At 48.0% G+C, this 27,075-nt stretch overlaps 1 protein-coding gene across 10 annotated transcripts in view; it reads left to right on the top strand.

Annotated features, from left to right (window-relative positions):
* DYSF (dysferlin) overlaps positions 1-27,075 on the top strand; it is a 312,032-nt gene that overhangs the window by 24,127 nt on the left and 260,830 nt on the right. For all 10 annotated transcript variants that reach the window (XM_043512839.1, XM_043512838.1, XM_043512840.1 and 7 more), the window contains exons 2-3: positions 17,306-17,361; positions 20,101-20,192. In XM_043512839.1, the coding sequence (XP_043368774.1) occupies positions 17,306-17,361; positions 20,101-20,192 (148 nt within the window). The remainder of the gene's footprint in view (positions 1-17,305; positions 17,362-20,100; positions 20,193-27,075) is intronic.

The following is a 27,075-nucleotide window of genomic DNA, read 5'->3' as shown; positions in this document are numbered from 1 at the left end:
ACTGCTATTGTTTTTGTGCCTCATGCTAAAGGCTTTTCCTTTTCCTTTTCCCCTTTTGCACAAACTGACTAGCATCCAGAAACGCCGTTACTAGGGCTAAAGGCTGCATGCACCAGGGGGTTGGTGGAGTCTCGGTGATGATCATGCTTTTCAAACTCAAACTGGAAACAAGGCTGGGGGTAATCAACCACGGAAGGTACCTAGCACCATGGTGGATTCTGCACAGGACTGGAAGGCCCTCTTGGGTCATAGCATCCAGTCCCCTGCTCTCAGAGGCAACCCCCTCTTATCATCCGGTTCATAAACTTCTCACGCTCCATCTTCAAACTAGTTCGGTGGTTTGCCCCAGTGCAGTGGGAAGCTGTCCTGGAACCTCCCTCCTCTGAGAGTTAGAAACCTTCTAATTTCCAGCTGAATTTTACTCCTGGCCACTTGTTCTTTTTTCAACATGGTCTTCTAGCTTTGGCAGCTCTTCTCCCTCCCTGAAGTATTTGCAGAGAGCAATCTGATTCCTTCTCAGCCTGCATTTTCAGGGGCGGCAGGTTTGTATAATTTTTGGTGGTGCCCAGAATGGGTCCAAATCCTGCCCCGCTCCCACACACCTGTCTAAGGCTCTGGGAGGGTATTTGAGTGTGGGAGGGGGTGTGGGCTCTGGGCTGGGGCAGGGGGTTGGGGTGCAGGAAGGGGTGCCGGGTGCAGGCTCTGGGAGGGAGTTTGGGTGCAGGATGTGGGCTCTGGGCAGGGGGTGAGGAATGTATGAGGCAGTGAGGGGTGTGGGCTCTGGGAGGGAGTTTGGGTGTGGGGTGCTGACTTTGGGCTGGGGGAGAGGATTGGGGTGCAGGGTTCAGGCTCTGGGAGGGAGTTTGGGTGCAGGGTGCGGGCTGGGGCAGGGGGTTGGGGTGCAGAAGGGGTGAGGGGATGGGCTCTGGAAGGGAATTTGGGTGCAGGAGGGGGTGCAGAGTCAGGCTCTGGGAGGGAGTTTGGGGGCTGGGTGTGGGCTCTAGGCTGGGGCAGGGGGTTGGGGTGCAGGGGGGGTGCCGGGTGCAGGCTCTGGGAGGGAGTTTGGGTGCAGGGTGCGGGCTGGGGCAGGGATTTGGGGTGCAGGAGGGATGAGGGGATGGGCTCTGGGAGGGAATTTGGGTGCAGGACGGGGTGCGGAGTCGGGCTCTGGGAGGGAGTTTGGGGGCAGGGGGTTGGTGTGCAGGAGGAGTGAGGGGTGCAGGCTCCGACCAGACGGTGCTTACTTCAGGTGGCTCCTGAAAACAACCGGCACATCCCTCTGGCAGCAGCTCCTAGGCGGGAAGGGCCAGGGGGTTTCTGTGCGCCGCTGCCCGCAGGCACCGCCCCCACAGCTCCCATTGGTCACAGTTCACGGCGGCCAATGGGAGCTGTGGAGCTGGCGCTCTGGGCGGGGGCAGCGTGCAGAAACATGACTCCCCCCTGGGGCCTCAGGGATGTACCAGCTGCTTCCGGGAGTGGTGCAGAGCGAGGCCGGGCAGGAAACCTACCTTAGCTCCGTTGTGCTGCCAGTAGTGGTGGCTGGGGGCCCCCAGGCCCTTTTAAATCGCCTGGGGGTGTCAGGTGGGGCCGGGAGGCGCATGGGGGTGTCAGGTGGGGCCAAGGGAGAGACCTGACCCCGAACATTGGTGGAGCCCTGAATATTCCTCGAGCATGGGCACTATGGGCCCATCTAACTCGCAGCCCCTGTGCATTTTGCCAGGCTAAAGAAGCCAAGTTCTTAGATTCTGCTGGTAAGGCAGGGTCTTTCCATTCCCCTGAACCTCCGAGTAGCCCTTCTCGGCCCCTCTCCTCCATCATGTCAAGCCTTTAGATCCAAGACTGGATGTCTCTAAAAAATAAGCTGTAGTTCAATTAAGAGTTAGTGAACTTTTTTGCAGGAATCCCTGGATGAGGGTCTTTGGCCTGGGCTACGGTTCATTAAAACCCATGAATCTGTCGATCTCTAAGTACTTTACAAATGTGGGCAAACATTTTGCAGAAAGGGAAACGGAGGCATGGAGTAGTTAAATGACTTGCCCAAAGTCATTGTTCAATATCTTCATAAATGATCTGGAGGATGGCGTGGATTGCATCCTCAGCAAGTTTGCAGATGACACTAAACTGGGAAAAAGAAAAGGAGTACTTGTGGCACCTTAGAGACTAACAAATTCATTAGAGCATAAGCTTTCGTGAGCTACAGCTCACTTTATCGGATGCATTCGATGCATTCCCCCCGACCGCGCGGCTCCCCACTCCTCCCCTCTCCCTCCTGGAAAGCGCTAAGCGCCACCAAACAGCTGTTTGGCGGTGGAAAGCACCTGGAGGTAGGCAGAGGAGCGGGGATGTGGCATGATGGGGGGAGGAGGGGCAGCGGGGGAGGGGAGCTTGGCGGTTGCAGGAAATAACTCGGGGTGGGGGGGTGGGGAACTTGGTGGACCGCAGCAAATGACTCCGTGGGCTGCGTGTTTGAGACCCCTGCTTTAAAGGAAAACATGTTTATGCTGCGGATTCAGGCTGGAGTCTCCCTGGTTTCTTGACCATCTGTGGTCATTAAAGAACCCTCATGGCAAGTTTTGCAAGTGTCGTGACCAGAAATGAACCGAAATCTGGTTCGTTCCATATTATTTTTACACACGTTCCTCCTCAGCAGAACAAAATACTCCTTTCCATTTCCCGTCCTAAACTGTTGCACAGTGTCCCTATGTACTGGTAAACAGCTGTGGTGTCCCACCCCAGAGGTTGCTGCATTTCAGTCCCTATGTGATTTTTTTTTAATGGCTATGGGATCCTCTGGCTGGGATCACTGAGCCCACTGTCTGTCCTTTACAGATAGTAAATAATACCAAAGAGCATGCTGTAATTGACAGTCACATTCAGATGCGCATGTGACATCTGAATTGCTGCCTGGTTTGGTGTTGGGCACGATGACCCCCAAAATCACTGATCTTCCGCAACCAGTTCAAGCTTCTTGTTCTTGTCAACAAAAGCCTGCACAACTCCGCCCAGACCTATCCCTCTGCCTCCCCCGCGGTGTACAGAGCTTTTGGGCAGAGTGCTGGCCACAAGAGGTATGGGCCTGTATCTTCAGTCCCTGGGATGTTACTTTCAGATTAAATGAAGCAACCACCACCAACAAAGCCAATCTAAAAATCGCCAAGCAGGGGAGGGCACCTAGTGGCTTGCTTTGGAATGTGCTGACGCAGGAGAAGAGATGGTTCTGCAGATCACCGGGAAAGGCCTCTTCATTCAGTTCTGTAGCTCCATACCTCACAGCTTGTCTCACTGAAGTCAGGGGCGGGGGATGCTGCAGATTTACGCCCGTATGCTTGAGATGAGACACTGGCTCAGTACAGAGTCTAGTATAGCTGCCTTTAGCAAGGTAATGCACCTTGGGGTGGAAGGATGGTGTTGAGGTTAAGGCACAGGATTGGGGGACAGCGGGGATCTTTATTAGGTTCAACTGTAGACTTACTCACTTGGCTTGAGCAAGTCATGGCCCCTCACTGTGCCTCAGTTTCCCCATCTGTAAAATGGGGCAATAACTCTTCCTTTCCTCTCAGAGGTGCAGTGATGATAAACCAGTAAAGTGCTTTGAGATCCTCTGGTGATGGTGTTGTTGGAGGAGGTGAAACACTATTATCAACTTTTTTTTAACAGGGCCAGGGCTGCAGATATAAGAGTGGGGGAGGCAGAAGAAAAACAGAAGGGAGCTGCCCATATACCATTGAATTAAATACCAAGGAACTGTGGGGTCAAGGGGGCTGATGGAGCATGGGTGCTCATGTCTTTCTCTTGTAGCTGCTCTGCAGAGAGAAGAGCCTGCTGCTTACTCACACCTAGGGAAGTGCTGCTTCAGCTCAACTGCCAGAGGCTTGTGCTGAAGGTTGCATCTTCGAGCCCCGCTGATGACTCTGGGGAATGTGTGGTTATGCTAGTGGGGGAAGGCTGGGAAAAGCTGGAGTGAAGATGGTGGGCCTTACTGCAAACCTTCATTCAGGATAAATGTAAGAACCAGTCAAGCTCATTAAGAGAACCAGCTAGTTCAAACCATAGCAGCCTCCACCCTAAGCTTAGGCACATGGAAATGCTTGAGTAGAAGCAGAGACTGGAGACTGATATAGCAAATGCAGGGGCTGGGGCATTGACTGGTGGAGCTGTATGTCTCTGTGTGAGAGAATCAGCAGAGAAACAGAGAGAAGGAAGGAGCAAAGAATCCCCAGGGAAGCCATGATAGCATGACACCGAGGAAAAAAAGCTAAAAGAGAGAGCTTTTGGGCAAAGTGCTGGCTGGAAGAGGCCTGTAACTGTGAATTAGTCTCCTGTTTTTCGATTCCTTCTGTATTCAGAGAAAATTACTTCATACATTCTTTTGCAAATAGACAGTATTGCACTAAAAAACAGACCTGATTCCATCATCAAATCTCCCAATGAAAACAGCCCCCAACACCCTGAAAATTGGATTGGCTCAGAAAGGGATTACCGTAAACATACTGCCTGTGGATTGGTAGCATGTGGGTGGTTTCAGCTGGCAGCTGCCGTGTACATGAGGGTGTGATGGGACATGCTCCCGTCCCACTGCCAGCTAGCCTAACATCAGGCAGTGCCAATTTGGTGTGCTCCTGCAGTGTGTGCTGTGTCTGGAGAAGGGGAGCTTCAAAAGGTGAAGCTGGCCACAGAGCAGAGGGAAACTTGCCCAAGAGGAGAGGCCCAGCAGTCGGGGAGCCCAGCCTGAGGCAGTGACCAGCCTTTCCTCCCCTTTTAGGGCAGACAGATACTGCTCTGAGTGTCTGTTCACCGTCAGGATCTTGCAGCTGGCTCTGGGGAGCAGCGCCAGGGACGGGAGGTAATTGGACCGAGAGAGAACCCAGGGAGTGAGCTCAACTCCTGTGGGGAGCAGAGAACTTGCCCAGGACTGGCGGGGCCCCAGAGGCAAGAGTGACGGCTGAGCCCAGCCTGAGAGCCAGCTGGCAGAATCTGGCCCTCCGTGATAAACCCAGGGCTTCCCTGAGCTGAGCTGTGGGGTTGGCAAGAAGGGGTTACTGAAGAAAATCTCCAGACTTCTAGGCACAGACCTGCAATTCCAGCAGCACCCACCTATTTACCTTCCAAAGCCGGGGCTGGCTCTGGAGAGCACTCGCAGAGAGGAGAAGGGCTCACCGTCTCTCGACAGCGCCCTCCTCTGGCCAGACAGGGAAGCTCCAAAGGGCCTCCCTTTCTGCCCCCCAGTCCTAAGGTTGGAGGGTGGGATGGTGGCTGCTGCTGGAGGGGGAATTGATGCCGAGAGGTAGCAGCTGGCCGTGCAGGGAGCGGGGGCTGATTGCGTAAATACCCCAGGGGCTACCTTCCCCCTGAACATCCCTGTTCCAGGTACTTGATGCCAGTGATTGATTAGCCATCAGTCTGCAATCTGCATCCCGTGTGTTTCTATCCTGCCTGGCCGGGGAGGGTAACACCTTTTTTGGAATGAAATGTGGAGGTTGTGTGCCGGCGGAGGCTCTTGGCTCGGTGTGTACGACGGCAGAAGCTCAGTGGCTGAGCTAGGCCCTCAGAGGAGGAGTGCGGTTTGCTTGGCAGCTGCAATGAGCAATTTTTTCTCAGGGGGAGGGCTGGATTCCCAGCTCTGCCACCGACACTTTGGGTGACCTTGGGTGGTTGCCCAAAGGGCTTTGCTTTGATTAAGAATCACGCTCCTGTTTCTAGGCTGCTACTCTCCTGCCGCATGACAGGACTGGAAAGCGGCCAGCTCTTCCCCCCTGGGGAAATCAAGTGACACTTAACCTGCACCCTTGCCTTCCACATAGCAGTAACCCTAATCCTGCCCCTTGGCCTACCAAGAACCCTAACGCTGCCCCGGGGCAGGGGCTCTGTAAGGCTCATCACCTCTACAGCAATCACAGGGTGTGCACACAGCTTGAGGGGACGTCTCTGATTGAAATCTAGCTCGGGTCCCAGAGTAGCAAAACAGCCTAGCGTAGGCTTCAGCATGGGCTGTACAAGCCTGCCAGGAACGCTGAATAAATTTACTTGTGATGGCTTTGCTGCTCTGCTGGCTTTAAATTTAGCTAGCTCAGGTAACTGGGGTATGTCCACATGCCCTGTGATCACAGTATAGATCAAGACCCCTCAGGGGGTCACAAGGTTATTACGTGGGGGGTCGTGAGCTGTCAGCCTCCACCCCAAGCCCCGCTTTGTCTCCAGCATTTATAATGTGTTAAATATATAAAAAAGTGTTTTTAATTTATAAGTGGGGTCATGCTCAGAAGCTTGCTATGTGAAAGGGGTCACACCAGTACAAAAGTTTGAGAACTACTGGAAAAGATGGACCCTAAATGGTGTAAGAGTATCTACGCTGCCTTACCCTGGAGCCCCCAGCACCAGGGCATGCAAGGGAGGGAAGAGCATGTCAATACGTTAATTTCACTTTCTGGTTCTTATCCCAGGGCTTAGTGTTGCAATGTTTGTGTAACCTTTGGGTGGGCAGGAGTTCACTTCATTTCCTGTCTCCAGTGCCTTAAAGAAACCCCCAACTCACCTAGAAAGTAGCTGGAGACCCAGAGTTCGGTCTCTAGGGATTTTCAGCAAGGATTGCACAGGGTCAACCTCCCCACAGTCAAGTCCTAAAAGGAACGAAATAAATGAATTTAATTAAATAACTTTATAAAATCTTATGATAAAGAAACAAATAAAAATCTAATTTTTACAGCATGACATGGCTCTTTTATAATCCACGAGACATTATGTTCACAGTTATACATAAACATAAATAAAGAAAACAAATTAAAATCTGAACAGTTCAGTCCCCACAGAAACACAGTGGGAAGAAACTGAAAGTTCCCAAAAGCTTAGGTTTAGTTCACCTAACTCTCACTTAGAGTCTCTGGTCACCAAATCTAGACAATCTGCTGAGTCTAAAACAACATCTTCCCTCCACTTGCTCATAGGGATCTTCAGCTGGATCCAGGCAGACTCTTCCTGTGGTGAAATCACTGCCAGCCAGTCAGCGAACTGATTCACCAACCACCCAGTTATGTGTCTAGATTTAAAGAAAACCCTGTTACAAGAAAATACAAAACTGAAAATAGCAAACTAGAAATAAGAAAAGGAGTACTTGTGGCACCTTAGAGACTAACAAATTTATTTAGAGCATAAGCTTTCGTGAGCTACAGCTCACTTCATCGGATGCGAAGTGAGCTGTAGCTCACGAAAGCTTATGCTCTAATAAATTTGTTAGTCTCTGAGGTGCCACAAGTATTCCTTTTCTTTTTGCGAATACAGACTAACACGGCTGCTACCCTGAAACCTGTGATTATGCAAACTAGAAATGACTCCTTCCCCATTACTACAGTTAAAGAACAGCTGGTGGCTCAGACTAGTTCAGACAATATAACTAAAATCAAAACCACATTCAAAGCATACAATTAAAATAGAAGTTATTTTCCCCTCCCAATTTCCCATGCTATAATTAGCATTGCCCAGGCTTCCCTGTTAGAGGATAAGAATATCACTAACCTGCTGCAAAATCCTTCAGAGTTAGGGACACCAGCCTGCTTCCTGCCCCTGGGCTCAGCTTCTCCCAGCTTACCCAGGGCACATGACCTTCTGCAAAGCAGCTGCCCTGGCTGCTTGCCCTCTTGGAGTCTGACCCCAGCCACAGGGAACCTCTTGGAGCAGACTCAAAACTACCACCCCGAATTCCAGAAGCTTCCGGATGTGGATGATGGGATGGATTGCATCCTCAGCAAGTTTGCAGATGACACTAAGCTAGGGGGAGAGGTAGATACGCTAGAGGGTAGGGATAGGGTCCAGAGTGACCTATACAAATTGGAGGATTGGGCCAAAAGAAATCGGATGGGACAAGTGCAGAGTCCTGCACTTACGATGGAAGAATCCCATTCACTGCTACAGGCTGGGGACCGAGTAGCTAAGCAGCAGTTCTGCAGAAAAGGACCTGGGGATTACAGTGGACGAGTAGCTGGATATGAGTCAGCAGTGTGCTCTCGTTGCCAAGAAGGCTAACGGCATATTGGGCTGTATTAGTAGGAGCATTGCCAGCAGATCGAGGGAAGTGATTATTCCCCTCTATTCGGCACTGCTGAGTCCACATCTGAAATATTGCGTCCAGTTTTGAGTCCCCCACTACTGAAAGAATGTGGACAAATTGGAGAGAGTCCAGTGGAGGGCAACGGAAATGATTAGGGGGCTGGGGCACATGACTTACGAGGAGAGGCTCAGGGAACTGGGGTTATTTAGTCTGTAGAAGAGAAGAGTGGGGGGGATTTGATAGCAGCCTTCAACTACCTGAAGGGGGGTTCCAAAGAGGATGGAGCTCGGCTGTTCTCAGTGGTGGCAGATGACAGAACAAGGAGCAATGGTCTCAAGTTGCAGTGGGGGAGGTCTAGGTTGGGTATTAGGAAACATATATTTCCAGGGCTGACCTTACCATGGCTGGCCTTACCTTGCCTCAGGTGCCAGACCTTGGGGGGGTGCCACTAGGGCCCAGAGTGTAGAAAATGGTGTCTGCTGCTGGTGCATGTGTATTGTCTCTGCTCTAGATGCACAGAGATGGGGGAGTGCTGTGCTGGAGGGAGGAGGTCACGAGAGACAGAACAGACAGGCAGGAGAAAAGGTGAGAGGAATAACAGAAAGTAGCAGGCGCTGCAGGGAGAGAGAGGAGGAGGAGCCTCTTATGTACCCCTCTAGCACCCCCAGGAGTCTGGACAGATTAACACCAGCTTCTCAGGGAGCTTCCTGTGTCCTGCTGCTTCCCTGAACCCACTTGAGGAGAACAGGCCGTCAGCTGAAGTAATAGGAGCCAGTTAGGTCCTTAGGACGCTGATCTCTTCCCTCACTCAGGCCCTGCTACCAGCCTGCTTATTTGTCCCCTTCAACTGAGTGCTGAGAGCCACTATAGCTGGCCCAGAACAGCAGTCAGGAGTGAAAGAAGAAAATGCCCCTCTGGGGCAGCATTCAGAAAAAGAAAGCAAGCAAAGGAAGCTTTTCTATCTAAGCAGGAAGGAGCTCTCCTGAGATACATAGACACAAATGTTCACGGTGAGCCTTGCGGCCCCAGTGAGGATGTGAGTGGTGAGGAGATGCCTGATCTTCCAGTTAGTCAGAGTGCAGGTGACCTGGCAGCTAATGCAGGATCCATATCTCCATCTCAAATGGATGTAACCCTGCACATTCCTGAAGAAAAGTGTAGATCAGACACGAGTGTGGTGGAGGCGCAAGAAACAGCTGCTGCTGAGTTTAGTTCATTAGGTCTAGATGATCCAGGACTGTGGACCCACTTGAGCAGTAGCCTGAGGGACTTCCTTGTACTGCATGGGTCACAGCAAGTGAAAACTTCATGTTCCCCAAAGACAGTGAAAATAGAAGTTTCCATCTAACACATTACTGGCGTGAAATCCCCAATGGGGACAAAATGGAGAGGCCATGGCTTATGTACTCAAAAACCCAGAATGCTGCATACTGTTTTTGTTGCAAACTCTTCCAGTCTAATGTTCCAGCCACATTGGGTTCTACAGGAACAAAGGACTGGAAAAATCTGGCTAGAAATCTGGCATGCCATGAGAAGGCAGCAAATCACCAGAGAGCATTCCATAGGTGGAAAGAGCTTGCGATGAGACTAAGGTTAAAGGCCACCATAGATGATCAGCATCAAGAGAAGATTGCTTCACAGTCTCTTTACTGGCAAAATGTTCTGAAAAGGCTCATTGCCATTGTGAGAATGCTTGCTACCCAAAACCTAGCACTGTGTGGCACTTCAGATCAGCTGTATGTGCCAGACAGTGGAAACTTCCTTAAAATAGTGGAGCTGATGGCTGCCTTTGATGCTGTACTTCAGGAGCATCTAAGAAGAGTCACCACTCAAGAAATGTACACACACCATTACCTTGGAAAAACAATTCAAAATGAGATCATACAGTTACTGGCAACAAAAGTCAAACAAAAGATTGTGGCAGATCGGAAGTCAGCAAGATCTTACTTTTGTTATTCTGGACTGCACACCTGACATCAGCCATATGGAACAAATGACTTTAATGGTGTATTTTGTAACAACAACAGAACCTAGTGAAAATGTCCCTGCAATGGTGAGTGTCAGAGAGCATTTTCTAGAATTTATTGGCATTGATGATACTACAGGAGCTGGTATGATAAATGTGCTTCTTAAAAAGCTGGAAGATACGGGAATTGCGATAGCTGACATGAGTGGTCAGGGCTACCATAATGGTGCCAACATGAGAGGAAAGAACAGAGGAGTGCAGACACGGATCCGAGAGTTAAACCCTCGAGCTTTTTTTGTCCCATGCAGTTCTCATTCATTGAACTTGGTAGTCAGTGATACAGCATCGGCTTCTAGTGAAGTTGCTGAATTTTTTAATGTAATTCAAAGCATCTGTGTATTTTTCTCTGAATCAACTCATCAATGGAATATTTTTAGCAACATCTGGGCTCCTGAACCACTGAAGTCTGAGTATCTGAATATTGCTGACTTAATATAGTATTGATTACAGCTCATTATTTATTAATCATAATACTTGTATCTGCTGATGTTCATCCATAGATCTCAAAGCTCTTTACAAAGGAGGGCAGAATCATTATTCCCATTTTACAGGTGGGGAAACTGAGGCCCAGAAAGGTGAAGTGATTTGCCTGAGGTCCCCAGCATAACAGTGACAGAGGCAGGAATTGAATCCAGATCTCCTCAGTTCCAGCCCTGTGCCTGAATCACTAGGCCGCACTGCCATGCCCTTGTAATTTTATACAGTGGATTCTGCTTATTAGCAATCTCTTGGTTCCCAGCAAGAAGTTTCCATTCTCAAGCAGTTTCTGTTAAGCAGAAGGCAGGCTTGAGGGGCTGCAGTCAGGGCAGGAAGCGCTGAGATGTGCCAAGCCTGGGCCCTGGTGCCAGGGCAGGATGCAGCCTGGAGAGCTCAGGGAGAGATGCCAGGCAGAACGTGGGCTCCCAGTGTCTCCATTCCTCGGGGAAAGCCCCAGCATCCGGGCTGCAGCCCCCACCCTGCCTGCAGCGCCAGGACTGTTAGGGGCTCCCTAGGAATCTTCAAGGGAGATAGGGTGAATGGCTATCGCCTTCTTATAGCACAAGGGACGCTTGTCTGTGCCCACCAGGGGAAAATTGCACCAAACTACCAGCTGCTGGCAAGAAAAGTATCCTTCTGGAGCTCTGCAAGCCCCGCTCTTCCCCGTGCAGGCTGGCAGTTTGCACCCCCCAGTCTTTTGGCTCCTTAAATGAGTACTTGGGGCACAGCAGAGATAGTTAGTCCCTCAGATTCCTACTCTATCCCCAGGGTACAGGTCCCACCAACCTGTCTGTACACCTCGCTGCATTACACTCGAGTGTCCAGTTCCTTTATCTTTGGACACTCGCAGCGCGCACAGATTTGCTGCCCATGTGGAAGCAGAGTTCCCAGTTCATCAGTTTTTCACCTAAGTTCAGCACCATCCTGAGCATGTGGCACTTAGTTGTGTCTATAGTAAAACCAAATAGAAGTTTATTTGGCAGAGCTTGAGATAAAGATTCAAACAGAAGCCAGTATAAGGACTGGAAGCATGGTTACAGAGAACAGACCCCCCCCCCCGACCCTGCAAGCTAGAGCTATACATCTGTTAGTCTTTAAGGTGCCACTGGACTTCTTGTTGTTTTCACATATTAACTAATTCCTTTCCTGTCTAATAAGGAATTTCTCACCCAATGATCATGCAGCACTTGTCCAGTCGAGAGAGTGGGGATCCGCTTTTCGTGAGGCATGGATGCTGGCTGAATGTCTCCTCTGTAATGGAGGCCACCTTGAGCCCTCCTTTCTCTTTGTATGTAGTCCCAGTGTAACGATGCTGCCTTTGGTAGGACACAACTGACGGTATCAATTCAGGACAAATTGCTTAGAGCAGGGCAGTTACAGCCCAAAGCTGGCTGTCCTTTATTATTAAGCCATGCCAAACCAACCAACCAGAGAGGACGTTGGTTTTACCCCACTGGCTAACCATAAGTCACACAAGCAATTTCCTTAGACATTCCAGTTTCCCAGTATCGACACCAGCACCGCTCCTTATGGGGATGACTGGTTCTGAAAACTGATACCCCAGTAAAAGAAAAAAGATTCTCCTGATCCCAAAGGACCAAGGTCAAATGATAACTTAGATCTTACCCAAAATACACGCTTATAGCCAATTTGTATTAACTCAACTAAAATTTATTAAAAAGGAAAAGAGAGAGAGTTGGTTGAAAGACCAATATACATACAGACTTGAGTTTAATTTCTTGAGGTCCAGTTTCGTAGCAGAGATGGTGAGTTTGTTGTTGCCGAAAGTTCTTTTAGAAATAGTCCATAGGTTATAGTTCAATGTCCATATTCAGTGACTAGGGACCTCAGTCTCATGGCTTAGGGTTTCCCCTTCTTGAAACCCAAAGCAGATCTGAGATGAAGAAGGATTGTGTCCCAGGGTTTTTACACATTTCCAGCAGCCTTTTGGCCTGAGAAAACAATAGGCTTAACTTTCCTTCTCCCAAAGTTTGTGGCAATTAGCATAGGGTAATTTATCCATTAAACAGTTCAGATACAGGTTACCACAACCTTCAAAGAGACATATAGACAATGATACTATTTCACTCAAGTGTCTTCCTAAATGTTAATACTCCTTTGATGATCTTTGAATCAAAGCCATAGTAATAAACAATAGATGCTTGCTTACATCACAAGTCCTGAGCAAACAGCTCCACTTCTATCTCTAACAATGCAGGCTTGCATGTCAAAGCTCTATTCATTTACATTGCGAAAGATTTCTGTCACCAATCTGCCAGAAGGAAGAGGAAGGAAGAAAGCGTTAGTGCCCCAAGCCCTAACCCAGTTTCATACTCACACACATACTACCAGAGGCTGGCCAGGCCTGGGTGTAACATAAGAAGAAGTGGGGGGGTGTGGACAGGAGTTCTTGTCCTGGGCCCAGGTCATCCAAGGTCCGCTGCAAATCTTCGAATTGCTCAAACTCTCAGGAGGGTTTTAAGTCCTGGGCTCCTCTGGGGGTGTTCCATTCCATTCCTGGTGCTCTTTGTGCCAGTCCAAACCGGCTTTCTGTGGTCTCTTTCTCTTTCCCAAAACATCCTGGCTTCAGGGACACCTGGCTTGGCTCCTCCTCTTGTTGTCTTGTCTGTGTTTTCAGACTCTGCATCCCTGGGCTTTGTTTTCTTCTTCTGTGGCCTTGCTGTCTTGCAGATGCATGTCTGTGCAGTTGGATTTTCTTTCTCATGGCTTCTCGGGCAACTTTCAAGCCCCCGTTTTTCTCGGCTCGCAGCGAAACGTCGGCTGTGAGTTGCGACCTTGGGCTGGCTGGAGCCAGCGTCTTATCTTCAGAGTGAGCTAGCTGAAGTGTTGAATTAATTCGTTCTCTGCTCTGTTCTTCTCCCCCCACCCTTGGCCTCTCGTACCTTATAAAGGAAATGTTCACTCCCCACTCGCACACCTTTGACCCTCCCCAAAATGCTTTGCAATGCTTGCGACAGCGTTAGCAATATACAGTGCTGATCTGCCTTCCCAGGGGACTCCCTGTGGGGAGGGGGTCATTGGGTTGTGACAACATATCTTCCTAACCAGTCTTTAAAGTTTGGCTATGGGTCATGTCATTCTGTGAGTTGATTAATTCTTTCTGGCCCTATGTCACCTTTCAATGAGATATTATATTACTCTCATAACGTCACACCCAGACCTTTTGTCTCTCTTCATCGCCAGGGCATTTTGTTAACTTCAGCTTGCCCTGATGGTCCTCCTAGCTCAAGGTGTTTTTCTTTGGCTCTTTTATGCTTCATAATGGCCCAAGCACGCACCTTGTCCAGACTCTCTACTCTTGGTTGGGATCTGGGAACTGTTCTCACATGTGATGGAGTTAGCTCTGAGAACCAGCCAGTCCCTGTATCCTGTTTCACCTCAAGCAGCTTTGGTCACAATATTAGATTTGTTACATGACTCTTAAAATATTTCCCCACATACATCCTGCAACCAGTGAGTTTTTAGCTTTTGGCAGAGGCCACACATGGCCCCTTCGGTGAAATAGGGTGAAGATGGTGATCACAAGGGAAACATGGCCACCTAGGGATGTCTAAGCAAGTTCCTGGGTGCAGACTGGTAATTGCCAACTCCATGGGGCTGACAGCCAGAGCCCTGCCATGCGGGGCTGAAGCACGTAACATAGCTTCACAGGGCTTTCCTAATTATCCGCGTTTTTGATTATCCAGTCTGGTCCCAGTCCCAATTAGATTGGATAAATGGGGTCCCAGTGTAGAAGTTTGACAAAGCATAAGATTCAAATAGAAGTAAATACAAGGTTTCAAAATGTATGATTACAGATAAAAGAAAAACCCACAGTGCAATCTTCAGTTCACCCCAGTGATCCCCTTGTACAGGGTCTTTTTCTTGAGCTCTTTTATGCTTTGAAAAGGCCCAAGTGTGTAACCTTGTCTAGACTGTCAACACTGGGATGGGCTAGGTTGAAATTGTCAATTATTCTCACTCTTGATGGGGTTACCTCTGAGAACCAGCCACCCCTGGTGACCTGCTTCACTCCCAGGACACAACTTTGGACACAATATTCGACATGTTACATCACTCTTAAAATATTTCCAGTACATACATCCTGCAATAACCATGACAACCCCCGAGTTCTTCGCTTTCGGCAGAGACCAGGCAGGGTCCGTTTGGTGAAATATCATGCAGATGGCCATCACAGGGGAAAACATGCCTATCTAGGGAAGTCCCTGGGTAAAGACTCATAACTGTGTGCCTCCCCTCCCCGTGATACCAACGTGGGCCATTTGGATCACCCCCCCACACACTGTGTGGGCACGAGGGTGCCCCAGCCCATTATCTGTGTGGGTGGGTGTGGTATTCCCCAGGGTACAATCTGGACTGCTATGTTCCCTTAACTCTCTAGCTTGGGGTGCCTTTTACACTGCTTTGCTGTGAGATCAACCATTCCTGGCCAGTTCACACACAGCCACTATCCTGCAAAATCACTCCCTGCTTGGTTACATGAATACTCACGCCAGACATTCATGAATTACACACATGGTGACACCAGCAAACTCCTTGTCCCAGGCTTGTCCCCAGGAAATACGTGTCTTGTATTGCCCAGATCTCTCCTTCTGTGCAACACAAGCTCATAAAAAGTCCGTCATTTTGTCAATGGAAAATGATATGCACAGACCTTTGTTATCTCAAGTGGAGGTTCCCAAACACCTCAGTCCAAACACTCTGGTTTAAATAAAACAGTAGAACAAGTTTATTAACTACAGAAAGAAAGATTTTTAAGTGGCCACAAGTAATGAAGCATAAAAGTCAGAATGGTTACAAAGAAATAAAATGCAACTAAATATCTAACTTAGCAAGCTAAATGAATTCAAAGCAAAGGTTTGTCTCACCACCTGCTTTTCCAGTCTGACTGGCTGAAATCATTTTCAATCAGGACCCCTCCCCCAGTCCAGTGTTCCTTCAGGCATTGTTGCTGCTGTGAGCAGAGAGAAAGGGAAGAGGCAGCGATTTGGGGGTCATGGCTTTCTACCTTTATAGTCCACTCTCTTGCACAAGAGCCATCTCCTGCTAGGGCTCACATGCCATAAAGTCTGTCTCTCTTTTAAAATGTAAATTTTTGTTCACTCCCCTCTTCCTGCCAGTGAATGGTCACTCCGCTATGTGATGGTCCTGATGATCTTATTGATACCCGGCTGGGTCATTAATTGCTGAGAAACTGGTTTGTGTCTGCTTCTCTAATTGTAGGACATGCCTTCAACAACATTATACAGTAGAATCTCATAACTTTATATTAACAATGTTGCCATACATATTTTACTAGGATAATAATGATCAGCAAATTATGAGTTTTCAAATGATACCTCACAAGGATACCTTGTACAAAATGTATCGTAGTCTTGTAAAAAAGGTGAATGTAAAGATGCAGACTGTCAGAGTGGCAGGTCCCTGACCACATGCAAGTTTGCTGCAGCACTGGGACATTCTGAGCCTGGGCCCCTGGTGTCAGGGCAGGACGCAGTCTGGAGAGTACAGGGAGAGAGATGGTGCAGCCCCAGCGTCTACTTCCCTGGTTGCAGCCCTGCAAACCTGCCTGCTGCCGGAGTCTTTCTTCCCAAAAAGGTAGCTATTAAGCAGCATGCCTGTTGCCAATATCCAAATCCCATTAACATTCACATTACTGGGATGGGATCAACTCCTGGCAAAATATCGTTATTCTGCAAAAGTTGTTAATCTCGGGATTGCTATTAAGTGGGCTCTGCTGTACTTGGAATGGACACTCTGTGGGACAGAGACTGTGTTTGTGTGGCGCCTAGGTCCGTGACTGGGGATCTAGCACTACTGACATACGAATCCGAAACAGTAATGGGCCCCATCTACCATTTCCAGTGCAGTAGGTGGGAGGAAACAAGAGTGGGGTTGGTGAGGGGCCTGGGCTGATCACATTGGCTCAGATACTCAAAAGTATTTAGGTTCCTTAAATACCATTGAGGATCCGGGCCATTCTGTTTACCTCCCCATCTTCTGTCACTAATTCTTTTTGTTCTGTTTGGCCATGTACTGCTGAACAGCTGCCATGTTCCTCCTCGGTCTCGGAGACATCATTACATATTGGACCCCTGGCCTACCTCCTGGGGCTACGGTGCATCTTTAGATCCCTTCTCCTCCCAGTATTGCTCCTGGGGTCTCCTTACTCCTCCCTCGGCTTCACGCCACCCTCCAGCTGAGACCATTCTGCCCATTTCTCCAGGAATCCTCCTGGCATTGCACTCCTCATCCACTGCCCCCAGACCCTGCGTCTTGCCTTAACACAGGTTTCAGAGTAGCAGCCGTGTTAGTCTGTATTCGCAAAAAGAAAAGGAGTACTTGTGGCACCTTAGAGACTAACAAATTTATTAGAGCATAAGCTTTCGTGAGCTACAGCTCACTTCATCGGATGCATTCGATGAAGTGAGCTGTAGCTCACGAAAGCTTATGCTCTAATAAATTTGTTAGTCTCTAAGGTGCCACAAGTACTCCTTTTCTTTTTGCCTTAACACTGGGCCTAACCTTGCAGCCCTCCTTGCAGGATTCGGGATGTTAGATGGGAAGCTCCCTGAGGCTGGGGAGAGCTTCCTTTTCCTAAAGATTTTCATGGGATAATCAAACTCGGAACAATATGTTTTGTTGTTTTTTAAAGCAGCAGGAATTTTTTGCTCGGGGAAGATGAGGAGGGGAATGTCTGAGGACTTTTTTCTAACCCTTCTGCTTTACTCCTTTTTTAGGTGTGAAGAAGAGAACCAAAGTGATCAAGAACAACGTGAACCCTGTGTGGAATGAGGCAAGTGGCACCCCCCTCTGAACCTGCTTCCCTTTCTTGCCAGGAGCCATGTTTGCGGGGCCAGAGTTCATTCCATTTCTTGAGTCACAGAGCTTGGTCCGAATTCTACCCCGTGTGGGAAAAGAGCCGAGCTCTGTATCTCTCTTTTCTAGCACCCAAGTTCATCCCTGGTGTAGCTCCGCTGCCGTGAGTGCAGTTACACTAGGGGATAATTTAGCCCTTTGTTGTTAGCTGCTGGGACCAGAACCCTAGGATCTTGCCTTGATTCACCCCTGTGCCCTGGCCTGTTTCCTCACACTGGCCTGAGTTCCACCAACACATTATTTGAATAGGATGCAAAATAGCCTCCAGACTCCTCCCTCTTTGCCTAGGGTGTGTTGTGTGGTCAGCAGCCTGCTCAGAAATTGTGCTGTAAAGTGATTTGGCTGCTGCGGCAGCTGAGTGGAATCAGAGCTGCTCAGCTGTGTGTTTTCGACCCCTGTGCTGGAAAGAGAGATTCTCCATTAGCTCGGGTGGGTGCTTTCAGAGCAGGAGGATGAGAGCTCAATCACTGCTGGGGATTGGATCATGCCCTTCAGAAAACTTGCTGGGTCCATGCTTCCCATCTCGATTCTGGCTTCACTAAAGCCCACAGGAAGCCTCATCTGCAGGCCCTCTGTGATCAGAGCCCTGGACGGGAGATCTGGGGCAGAGACTACAGGGGGTGGGGGTGGGCTAAATGCTGGTGCGCGTATGCCCCTGGGTCTGTGTAATGACTACACTGCATCAGCAGCGTCTGAACTCAGGACCTTCAGCATCAAAGCACAGACCTCTCAAGCTAATGGAGCAGCTCTGTTAGCTGGCAGCGGCAGTAGTCTGTCCTCTAGTAGCCAGTCACAGCAAGGCAAGCTGATCCATGCTTCTAGCAGGAATTAGCTTTAATTGAAAGCCGCTCTGCCGTGGGTCCTTTAAGGGAAACTGGAGTGATCAAAGTGTGAGGTATCAGCCAGGTGTGGCCTTTGGAGATGTAGCTTAACTCCCCTTAGAGTTAGATAATATCTAACCTACATCTCCCTTTGCTGCAGATTAAGCCCATGACTTCTTGTCCTACCTTCCGTGGACATGGAGAACAATAGATCACTGTCTTGATAACAACCTTTGACATATTTGAAGACTGTTATCATGGCCCTCCTCATTCTTCTCTTGTTTAGACTAAACCTGAAATCCAGAACTCAGTTCACCAAGGGAATTTTCCAGAGGTCTGCCAGGTCCAGACTTCCTGGCTTTTCAGTCAATTTCATGATGAACTGGCTCTGAAGCTGTGACTTGCTGCGCGAAAGTGGTGGGCTCTCTTGGAATGTCCCGTGGAACTGAGCGCTTTTTAAAGTGTCATTTCATCACTGTAGGTACTTCACCTGGTCCTCCTCACTGTAGTACCTGAGCACCTTCATTACATTCCCAAAACTCCTGCAAGATGGGAAACTGAGGCATAGGGTAGCTCAAGTGACTTTCCCAAGGTCACCTAGAAAGTCTGTTGCTGAGCTGAGAATTGAACCCAGGTGCCCTAAGTCATGCCTCATTCACTGTCCTTCCTAATCAGTGCTTTTAAACAAATGTACCAGGAGAGCATGTGCGCTGCCCAATCAGACTCCTGGGTGGAAAAGAAGAAATCTACAAAGCTTCTTTTTAAAAAAAAAAAAAATTGGTTAGCATCTCATATGAACTTAAAATTATGAAAAGGTCTTAGGCCATTCCAATGATTTCCACCAGCCAAGATCAAGTTTGAATTTGTGACGAAAGCCGGTCGAAAGATTCTTGATAGAACAGTTTTCTATTGAAAAGTGCAGTTTTGTTGAAATTGAAATGTTTTATGGGAATGTGTTGATTCCTACAAGATTTTTCAAGAGGGAAAAGTCAAAATGTGATTTGACAATGTCGTTTTGTTCAGACTTCTATATTATATGAAAACATTCATTTTAATACAATTCAGTATGTTATATTTAATGTCATATATTATATATAATATTTTAGTAGAATATAAAAGTTGAAGTGAAATGGTTTGATACTATTGAAACGAAATGGTCCCAAATCAATTTTTTTATTGGATTTTTTTTCATTTTGTGGGAATTTTCAAAATTTCATCTTTTCTGTTCCGATTTTTGTTTTTAATTTATTTTGGAATTTCCCATGGAATGGAAATTTGGGTTCCTGACAAACTTTGTGTTGCAGGACTGATGATTAAAATCATGGCAAATGCTGTGATCTGAACACCCTTCATTTTTGCGGGAGGAATTGGCTGAGAATATTTTTGATGTAACCGTTTTCTGTGGAAATGCAGTCAAATCAAAATCAACACATTTAGTGGGAATGTGTCAATTTTGATAAACTTTTTGACTGGAGACAGTCGAATGTCAAAAAGTTTTGATACAGTAAAAACATTTTATTTTGACTTTCCCATTTTGTTTCACTTAGTTTAGGCTCTTATATTAAAATATTCATTTTAATAATATTTATATATACTGTATTTAATCTGACATTTTGTTTCAACATTATTGAAACAAAACAATGTTTTTGAATAGAAACTTTTTAGAATTTTGATTTTTTTGTCCTGATTTGGAGTGAAAATAAATTTTGAAATGTCAGAATTTCCTGTGGGATGGAAATTCCATTTTTCGGCTGGCTCTAGCTGTGGGTCAATAGCTATCTCTGCTAACACTATAACATGGCGATGATCTTTTATTGTTTCTCTTCTCGCTCTAGGGGTTTGACTGGGATCTGAAAGGAATTCCCTTGGACCAGAATGCTGAGCTCACTGTTGTCGTCAAAGACCATGAGACTGTCGGAAGAAACAGGTAAGACATGTCCCCAAATCTCCTCTGTTGTTTCTTGTCCATTAAAGCGACTGATTTGTTTATAAGGGAGGCTGTTGGGCAGCTCATAACCCAAAACATGGGGGTTTTATTTTGGGTGGAGGATAAACCAAGTTTCCCAATTCTCATCTTCAAAATCCTCTGACTTGCCCTGCACCATGGGTTGCTCTTTACTCCTGGGCTGCGTGTATAAAAAGCTCCCCGTCCCAGATCAGGAAGGCTACGTTATACATCTCCGTGGCATGGCTGTAAACGATGACACAAGATGCGGGTGAGGAGAATCACAACCATAGATTGACCTCCTTCTCCCCCAAGCCCCTGCTCTGTACTCAAATCCCTTCTTAAGATGCTTCCATGAAGCCCATGGGATATGAGTCAATATTCATGAGGGCTCTTAGCCAAGTGGCTCTCAGCCAGGGGTATGTGTGTGCCCCTGGGGGTATGCAGAGCTCTTCCAGGGGGTGCATCATCTCCTCTATAGCTGTGGTTCCCAAACTCGTTCCACCGCTTGTGGAAGGAAAGCCCCTGCCGGGCCGGGCTGGTTTGTTTACCTGTTGTGTCCGCAGGTTCGGCCGATCGCAGCTCCCAATGGTCATGGTTCGCCCAGGCTAAAGGGGGCTGCGGGAAGGGTGGCCAGCACATTCGTCGGCCTGTGCCGCTTCCAGCAGCTCCCATTGGCCTGGAGCAGCGAACCGCGGCCACTGGGAGCTGCGGTCGGCCGAACCTGCGGATGTGGCAGGTAAACAAAGCGGCCCGTCCCGTCAGGGGCTTTCCCCACACAAGTGGTGGAACAAGTTTGGGAACCACTGCTCTAGAGACTTGCCTAGTTTTACAACAGACTACATAGAAAGCATCAGAGAAGTCAGTACAAACTAAAATTTCAGACAATGACTTGTTTATACTGCTCTATGTACGATACCCTGAAATGTAAGTACAAGATTTATATTTCAATTGATTTATTTTATAACTAGATGGTAAAAATGAGAAAGTCAGCAAATTTTCAGTACTAGTGTGGCTGTGACACTTTGGTATTTTTATGTCTGATTTGGTAAGCACGTAGTTTTTAAGTGAGGTGAAACTTGGGGTACACAAGACAAATCTGACTCCGGAAAGGGTTAGGATCATCTGGAAAGGTTGAGAGCACTGATGTAGAGTACAGTTGCGCTCATTCTGGTTGAAATGCCAATTTCTTTCTCTCTGTAGTGGTCTGCTCTTTTGCTGTTGTAGCTAATAACTTGGGTCAGCTTCTGCCTTCAGATGAATATCTCTGTAATATGCTGCTTAAACATGTGCCATGTCCCCCTCTGGTGGCTGGGCCACAGAGAAGATCACAGCCTACTATTGTTGCTAGCTAGTGAAGTCCCTCCTTTAGCTGAAGTGGTAGAGGTGTGGGTTGCGGTGTTGAAGATCAGGGGTTTGACCCTGTGGGGGTGGAGTAGTGCTTATTGTGGTAGTGTGGCCTAGTGGATAAAGCACAAGACTGGGACTTGGGGGAGCAGAGTTCTGTTCTTGGCTCTGCTCTCCTGGGGCCTTGGGGAAGTCACGTCACCTCTCTGCCTCAGTTTCCCCATCTGTCAAATGGGAATAATGATAGTGATCTCTGCATAAAGTGCTTTGAGATCTGCTGATGAAAATGCTAGATGTAGCCTGACCCAGAGTTGGATATATATATTGTAACTTGAGGATTAACAGGTTCTTGTCCCAAGATCAGGCCCAGTAAGATTATTGTAAAATTATCATATAATTTGGGAACCCTGATATGTACAGGTGCAACACTCACACCCTAGGAATTCTTCATATATATTTACAAATATATAATTTATTAATAATTTAGCAAAGTTAAACACACACTTAAACTCAACAAGGCTGATAGAGATAATACAGAAAGTACATTTGGACGTCCACACGTACACCATTATCTTTCTTAACCTACTTAACCATTATCTTATATACTTAACCATTATCTTTCTCATCACTGTCATCATCCTCATCTTCCCCGGTGGCCATCATTCTGGCCCCTCCCAAGGGCTACATCTCTCCAACCTTCCGCTACCCCTGGGATGTTACCTTTATAGTAGGTGACGGTGACGCTGCCATGTCCAATGCATATTCAATAGAGGTCCTTATTTGTATTTCCTCCCCTTAAGGTGTCCGTTTTCTATAGGTTAGTATATGTCTCATGTTACCCTATTACCATACACGTCCATTTGCTGTCATGGCACCTTTGCAGTTGGACGTTCTGTCTGGAACCTTCCAGATGCTGGTGTCAGCGATGTTCTGTGAGTGGTTGAGGTCGGTATTCTGGACAAAATTCTGCCTCTTGCCTGCTACTTCCAGTTCCCTATAACTTACGAGTTACTTAAATTTATCTATGCCAAAGGTTATGGGCCTCAAGCCTCCCACCATCTACTAAAGCCAAATTTTACAGGATAAAAGCCTGTAGGTTCTTTGAATTACTTCTAAATATAATAAAGCAGAATAACAAACCAATGAGTATAATACAGGTTAGCCAGCCCACTGGGCTACATAGATAAGGTATGATTATTACAGACACACACAGAGCTCCTCTGACTTGAGTAGGGACTGGGCACATGTGACTAACTCGAAGGGCAAAATTTGGCTCTTTTGGTCTTTTCTGCTTTTACTCCAAAAGCTTCGTTTGCTCAGGGAGCTGGGTGAGCAGTGCAGAAGGGCCCTGGGGAAGGGGAGCCAGGAGGGAAGCATGCTGGGTTTTCTTTCCTTTCCCTCTCTTAAAGCCATGGGCCTGGGAGGGGTTTGAGTTTCATCCTATCTGTCTGTAAATAGGTAACAGGCTTTCTAAGCAGAGTTCTCGCTGGAATGACTGGGGGTTTTGTTTGCTTCCCCTAGTGCGAGCTGCGGGCCTTTTCTGGTTAATATTAACAAAGGGCATGTGTGACTTATGCCACCTACACGAGGTGTGTGGGTGAACTTCAGCGGCGAGAGGAATGTGCTGCATTTCTGATGACATGGAGTTGAAAGCTTGGGGGGAGATGATAGAATCCTAGAGTATCAGGGTTGGAAGGGACGTCAGGCGGTCATCTAGTCCAACCCCCTGCTCAAAGCAGGACCAATCCCCAACTAAATCATCCCAGCCAGGGCTTTATCAAGCCTGACCTTAAAAACTTCTATGGAAGGAGATTCCAGCACCTCCCTAGGTAACGCATTCCAGTGTTTCACCACCCTCCTAGGGAACAAGTTTTTCCTAATATCCACTTAAACCTCCCCCACTGAAACTTGAGACCATTACTCCTCGTTCTGTCATCTGCTACCACTGAGAACAGTCTAGATCCATCCTCTTTGGAACCCCCTTTCAGGTAGTTGAAAACAGCTCTCAAATCCCCCCTCATTCTTCTCTTCCGCAGACTAAACAATCCCAGTTCCCTCAGCCTCTTCTCATAAGTCATGTGTTCCAGTCCCCTAATCATTTTTGTTGCCCTCCACTGGACGTTTTCCAATTTTTCTACTCCTTTTTGTAGTGTGGGGCCCAAAACTGGACCCAGTACTCCAAGTGAGGCCTCACCAATGTCAAATAGAGGGGAACGATCATGTCTCTCGATCTGCTGGCAATGCCCCTACTTACACAGCCCAAAATGCCATTGGCCTTCTTGGCAGCAAGGGCACACTGTTGACTCATATCCAGCTTCTCGTCCACTGTAACCCCTTGGTCCTTTTCTGCAGAACTGCTGCCGAGCCATTTGGTCTCTAGTCTGTAGCAGTGCATGGGATTCTTCCGTCCTAAGTGCAGGAATCTGCACTTGTCTTTGTTGAACCTCATCAGATTTCTTTTGGTCCAATCCTCTAATTTGTCTAGGGCCCTCTGTATCCTATCCCTACCCTCCAGCGTATCTACCTCTCCTCCCAGTTTAGTGTCATCTGCAAACTTGCTGAGGGTGCAACCCACACCATCCTCCAGATCATTAATGAAGATATTGAACAAAACCAGTCCGAGGACCGACCCTTGGGGACTCCACTTGATACCGGCTGCCAACTAGACATGGAGCCACTGACCCGTTGAGCCCGACAATCTAGCCAACTTTCTATCCACCTTATAGTCCATTCATCCAGCCCATACTACTTTAACTTACTGGCAAGAATACTGTGGGAGACAGTGTCAAAAGCTTTGCTAAAGTCAAAGAACAACACGTCCACTGCTTTCCGCTCATCCACAGAGCCAGTTATCTCATCATAGAAGGCATTTGATTAGTCAGGCATGACTTGCCCTTGGTGTATCCATGCTGACTGTTCCTGATCACTTTCTTCTCCTCTAAGTGCTTCAGAATTGATTCCTTGAGGACCTGCTCCATGATTTTTTCAGGGACTGAGGTGAGGCTGACGGGCCTGTAGTTCTCAGGATCCTCCTTCTTCCCTTTTTTAAAGATGGGCATTACATTAGCCTTTTTCCAGTTGTCCGGGACCTTCCCCGATCGCCCTGAGTTTTCAAAGATAATGGCCAATGGCTCTGCAATCACATCCACCAACTCCTTTAGCACTCTCAGATGTGGCCCCATGGACTTGTGCTCGTCCAGCTTTTCTAAATAGTCCTGAACCACTTCTTTCTCCACAGAGGGCTGGTCACCTCCTCCCCATGCTGTGCTGCCCAGTGCAGCAATCTGGGAGCTGTCCTTGTTCGTGAAGACAGAGGCAAAAAAAGCATTGAGTACGTTGGCTTTTTCCACATCCTCTGTCACTAGGTTGCCTCCCTCATTCAGTAAGGGGCCCACACTTTCCTTGACTTTCTTCTTGTTGCTAACATACCTGAAGAAACCCTTCTTGTTATTCTTAACATCTCTTGCTAGCTGCAACTCCAGGTGTGATTTGGCCTTCCTGATTTCACTCCTGCATGCCCGAGCAATATTTTTATACCCTTCCCTGGTCATTTGTCCAATCTTCCACTTCTTGTAAGTTTCTTTTTTGTGTTTAAGATCAGCAAGGATTTCACTGTTAAGCCAAGCTGGTCGCCTGACATATTTACTATTCTTTCTAAACATCGGGATGGTTTGTTCCTGCAACCTCAGTAAGGATTCTTCAAAATACAGCCAGCTCTCCTGGACTCCTTTCCCCCTCATGTTATTCTCCCAGGGGATCCTGCCCATCAGTTCCCTGAGGGAGTCAAAGTCTGCTTTTCTGAAGTCCAGGGTCCGTATTCTGCTGCTCTCCTTTCTTCCTTGTCCAGGATCCTGAACTCGACCAGCTCATGGTCACTGCCTCCCAGGTTCTCCTCCACTTTTGCTTCCCCTACTAATTCTTCCCGGTTTGTGAGCAGCAAGTCAAGAAGAGCTCTGCCCCTAGTTGGTTCCTCCAGCACTTGCACCAGGAAATTGTCCCCTACACTTCCTGGATTGTCTGTGCACCGCTGTATTGCTCTCCCAGCAGTTATCAGGGTAATTGAAGTCTCCCATGAGAACCAGGGCCTGCGATCTAGTAACTTCCATGAGTTGCCGGAAGAAAGCCTCGTCCACCTCATTCCTCTGGTCCGGTGGTCTATAGCAGACTCCCACCACGACATCATCCTTGTTGCTCACGCTTCTAAACTTCATCCAGAGACTCTCTGCAGATGGTGGGTTTTCTCGAGTACCAAGAATGTAAATAACCCTTTGCACCTCTACAGCACATTCCATAGAAGTGCTTTGGGCTGGCTGGCTGTGTGTATGGCTACTGGCTGGCCCAGGGAAAGGATAAGAGATGTAACGCTCAGGTGCTCTCCTGTCGCTCAAGTGACAGAGACTTGTGCCCATAGAGCAGAAGGATGAGGGTTCTAAGCCCACCTCCCTCTGTGTAACCTTTTATCCCCTGGGTAATCCTGTAAGTGTGGGGAGGTGTAAAGATTAAGCCCTCTTTAGTGCCTCGGGGAGGCTGGGTTTGTTTCCCTTCCTGTGTTTGGCCAGGCTCATGCTGTGCTGGAGCTGGGAAGGGAGTTGGTTGTAATATAAACATTCCTGGAAGCTTCCTTCCCACTGAAGCCTTGCAAACAGCATTTGCACTGTGCGCCCGAGTGCGTCCGGGCTTCTTGGGGGACCCTTTATTTATTTTTTAGTTTAATCACTTCTGATACAAAACCGTCGCTCTCTGTCTCCTAGATCGGCGTGTGTGGAGGCTTCGCCTTGCATTCGGCAAGCAGGGGGTTAACTCTACACCACTCCCAGGGAGGCAGTGAGATGGCTAGGGGTTCTCAAACCGGGGGTCAGGGCCCCTCAACAGGTTGCGAGGTTATTACATGGGGAGTCATGAGCTGTCAGCCTCCACCCCAAACCCCCCTTTGCCTCCAGCATATATAATGGTGGCAGATATATAAAAAAGTGTTTTTAATTGATAAGGGGGAGGTCGCACTCAGAGGCTTGCTATGTGAAAGGGGTCACCAGTATAAAAGTTTGAGAACCACTGGGCTATAGGCTGATCAGCTTCCCAGCACGGCTTCACTGAAGTGGCTGCTAGGGCCATGGAGGGCTTGCCCTGGAGAGAATGCTCCCTGGCCAGTCACTACAGGGCTGAAGTTTTCCTGTTGTTTGTATCTTCTGGCAATTAGGGTGTATAGCACACTTGCAGAGTGTGATGTGGCTGATCCACATATGCTGTTCTCTATGTGTTGCTAGAGGATGGCTTATACCGGTACAGGGTTTGTCTGTGTCCACGCAGGCATAACCCTAGTAGAACTGTTTGGGGGAGAGGACGTATGTTGCTCAGGGAACTAGTAGAATTTTGAGGGTTTTGGCAACAAGGCTCAAAACTGAGCATGGACGTATGTAAGGCTGGACTGACCCACAGAAAGTTTTGTTGGCAAAACTTTCTCGTGTAGATCAGCCCTGAGTCATTGATTCTAGCTTTGTGGCTGGGTGTGCACCTGTCT

The sequence above is a fragment of the Dermochelys coriacea genome, chromosome 4, assembly GCF_009764565.3.
Source record: "Dermochelys coriacea isolate rDerCor1 chromosome 4, rDerCor1.pri.v4, whole genome shotgun sequence".
NCBI lineage: Eukaryota > Metazoa > Chordata > Testudines > Dermochelyidae > Dermochelys > Dermochelys coriacea.
The sequence above is the reverse complement of the archived record's forward strand: the minus strand, read 5'-3'. Positions and strand labels throughout refer to the sequence as shown.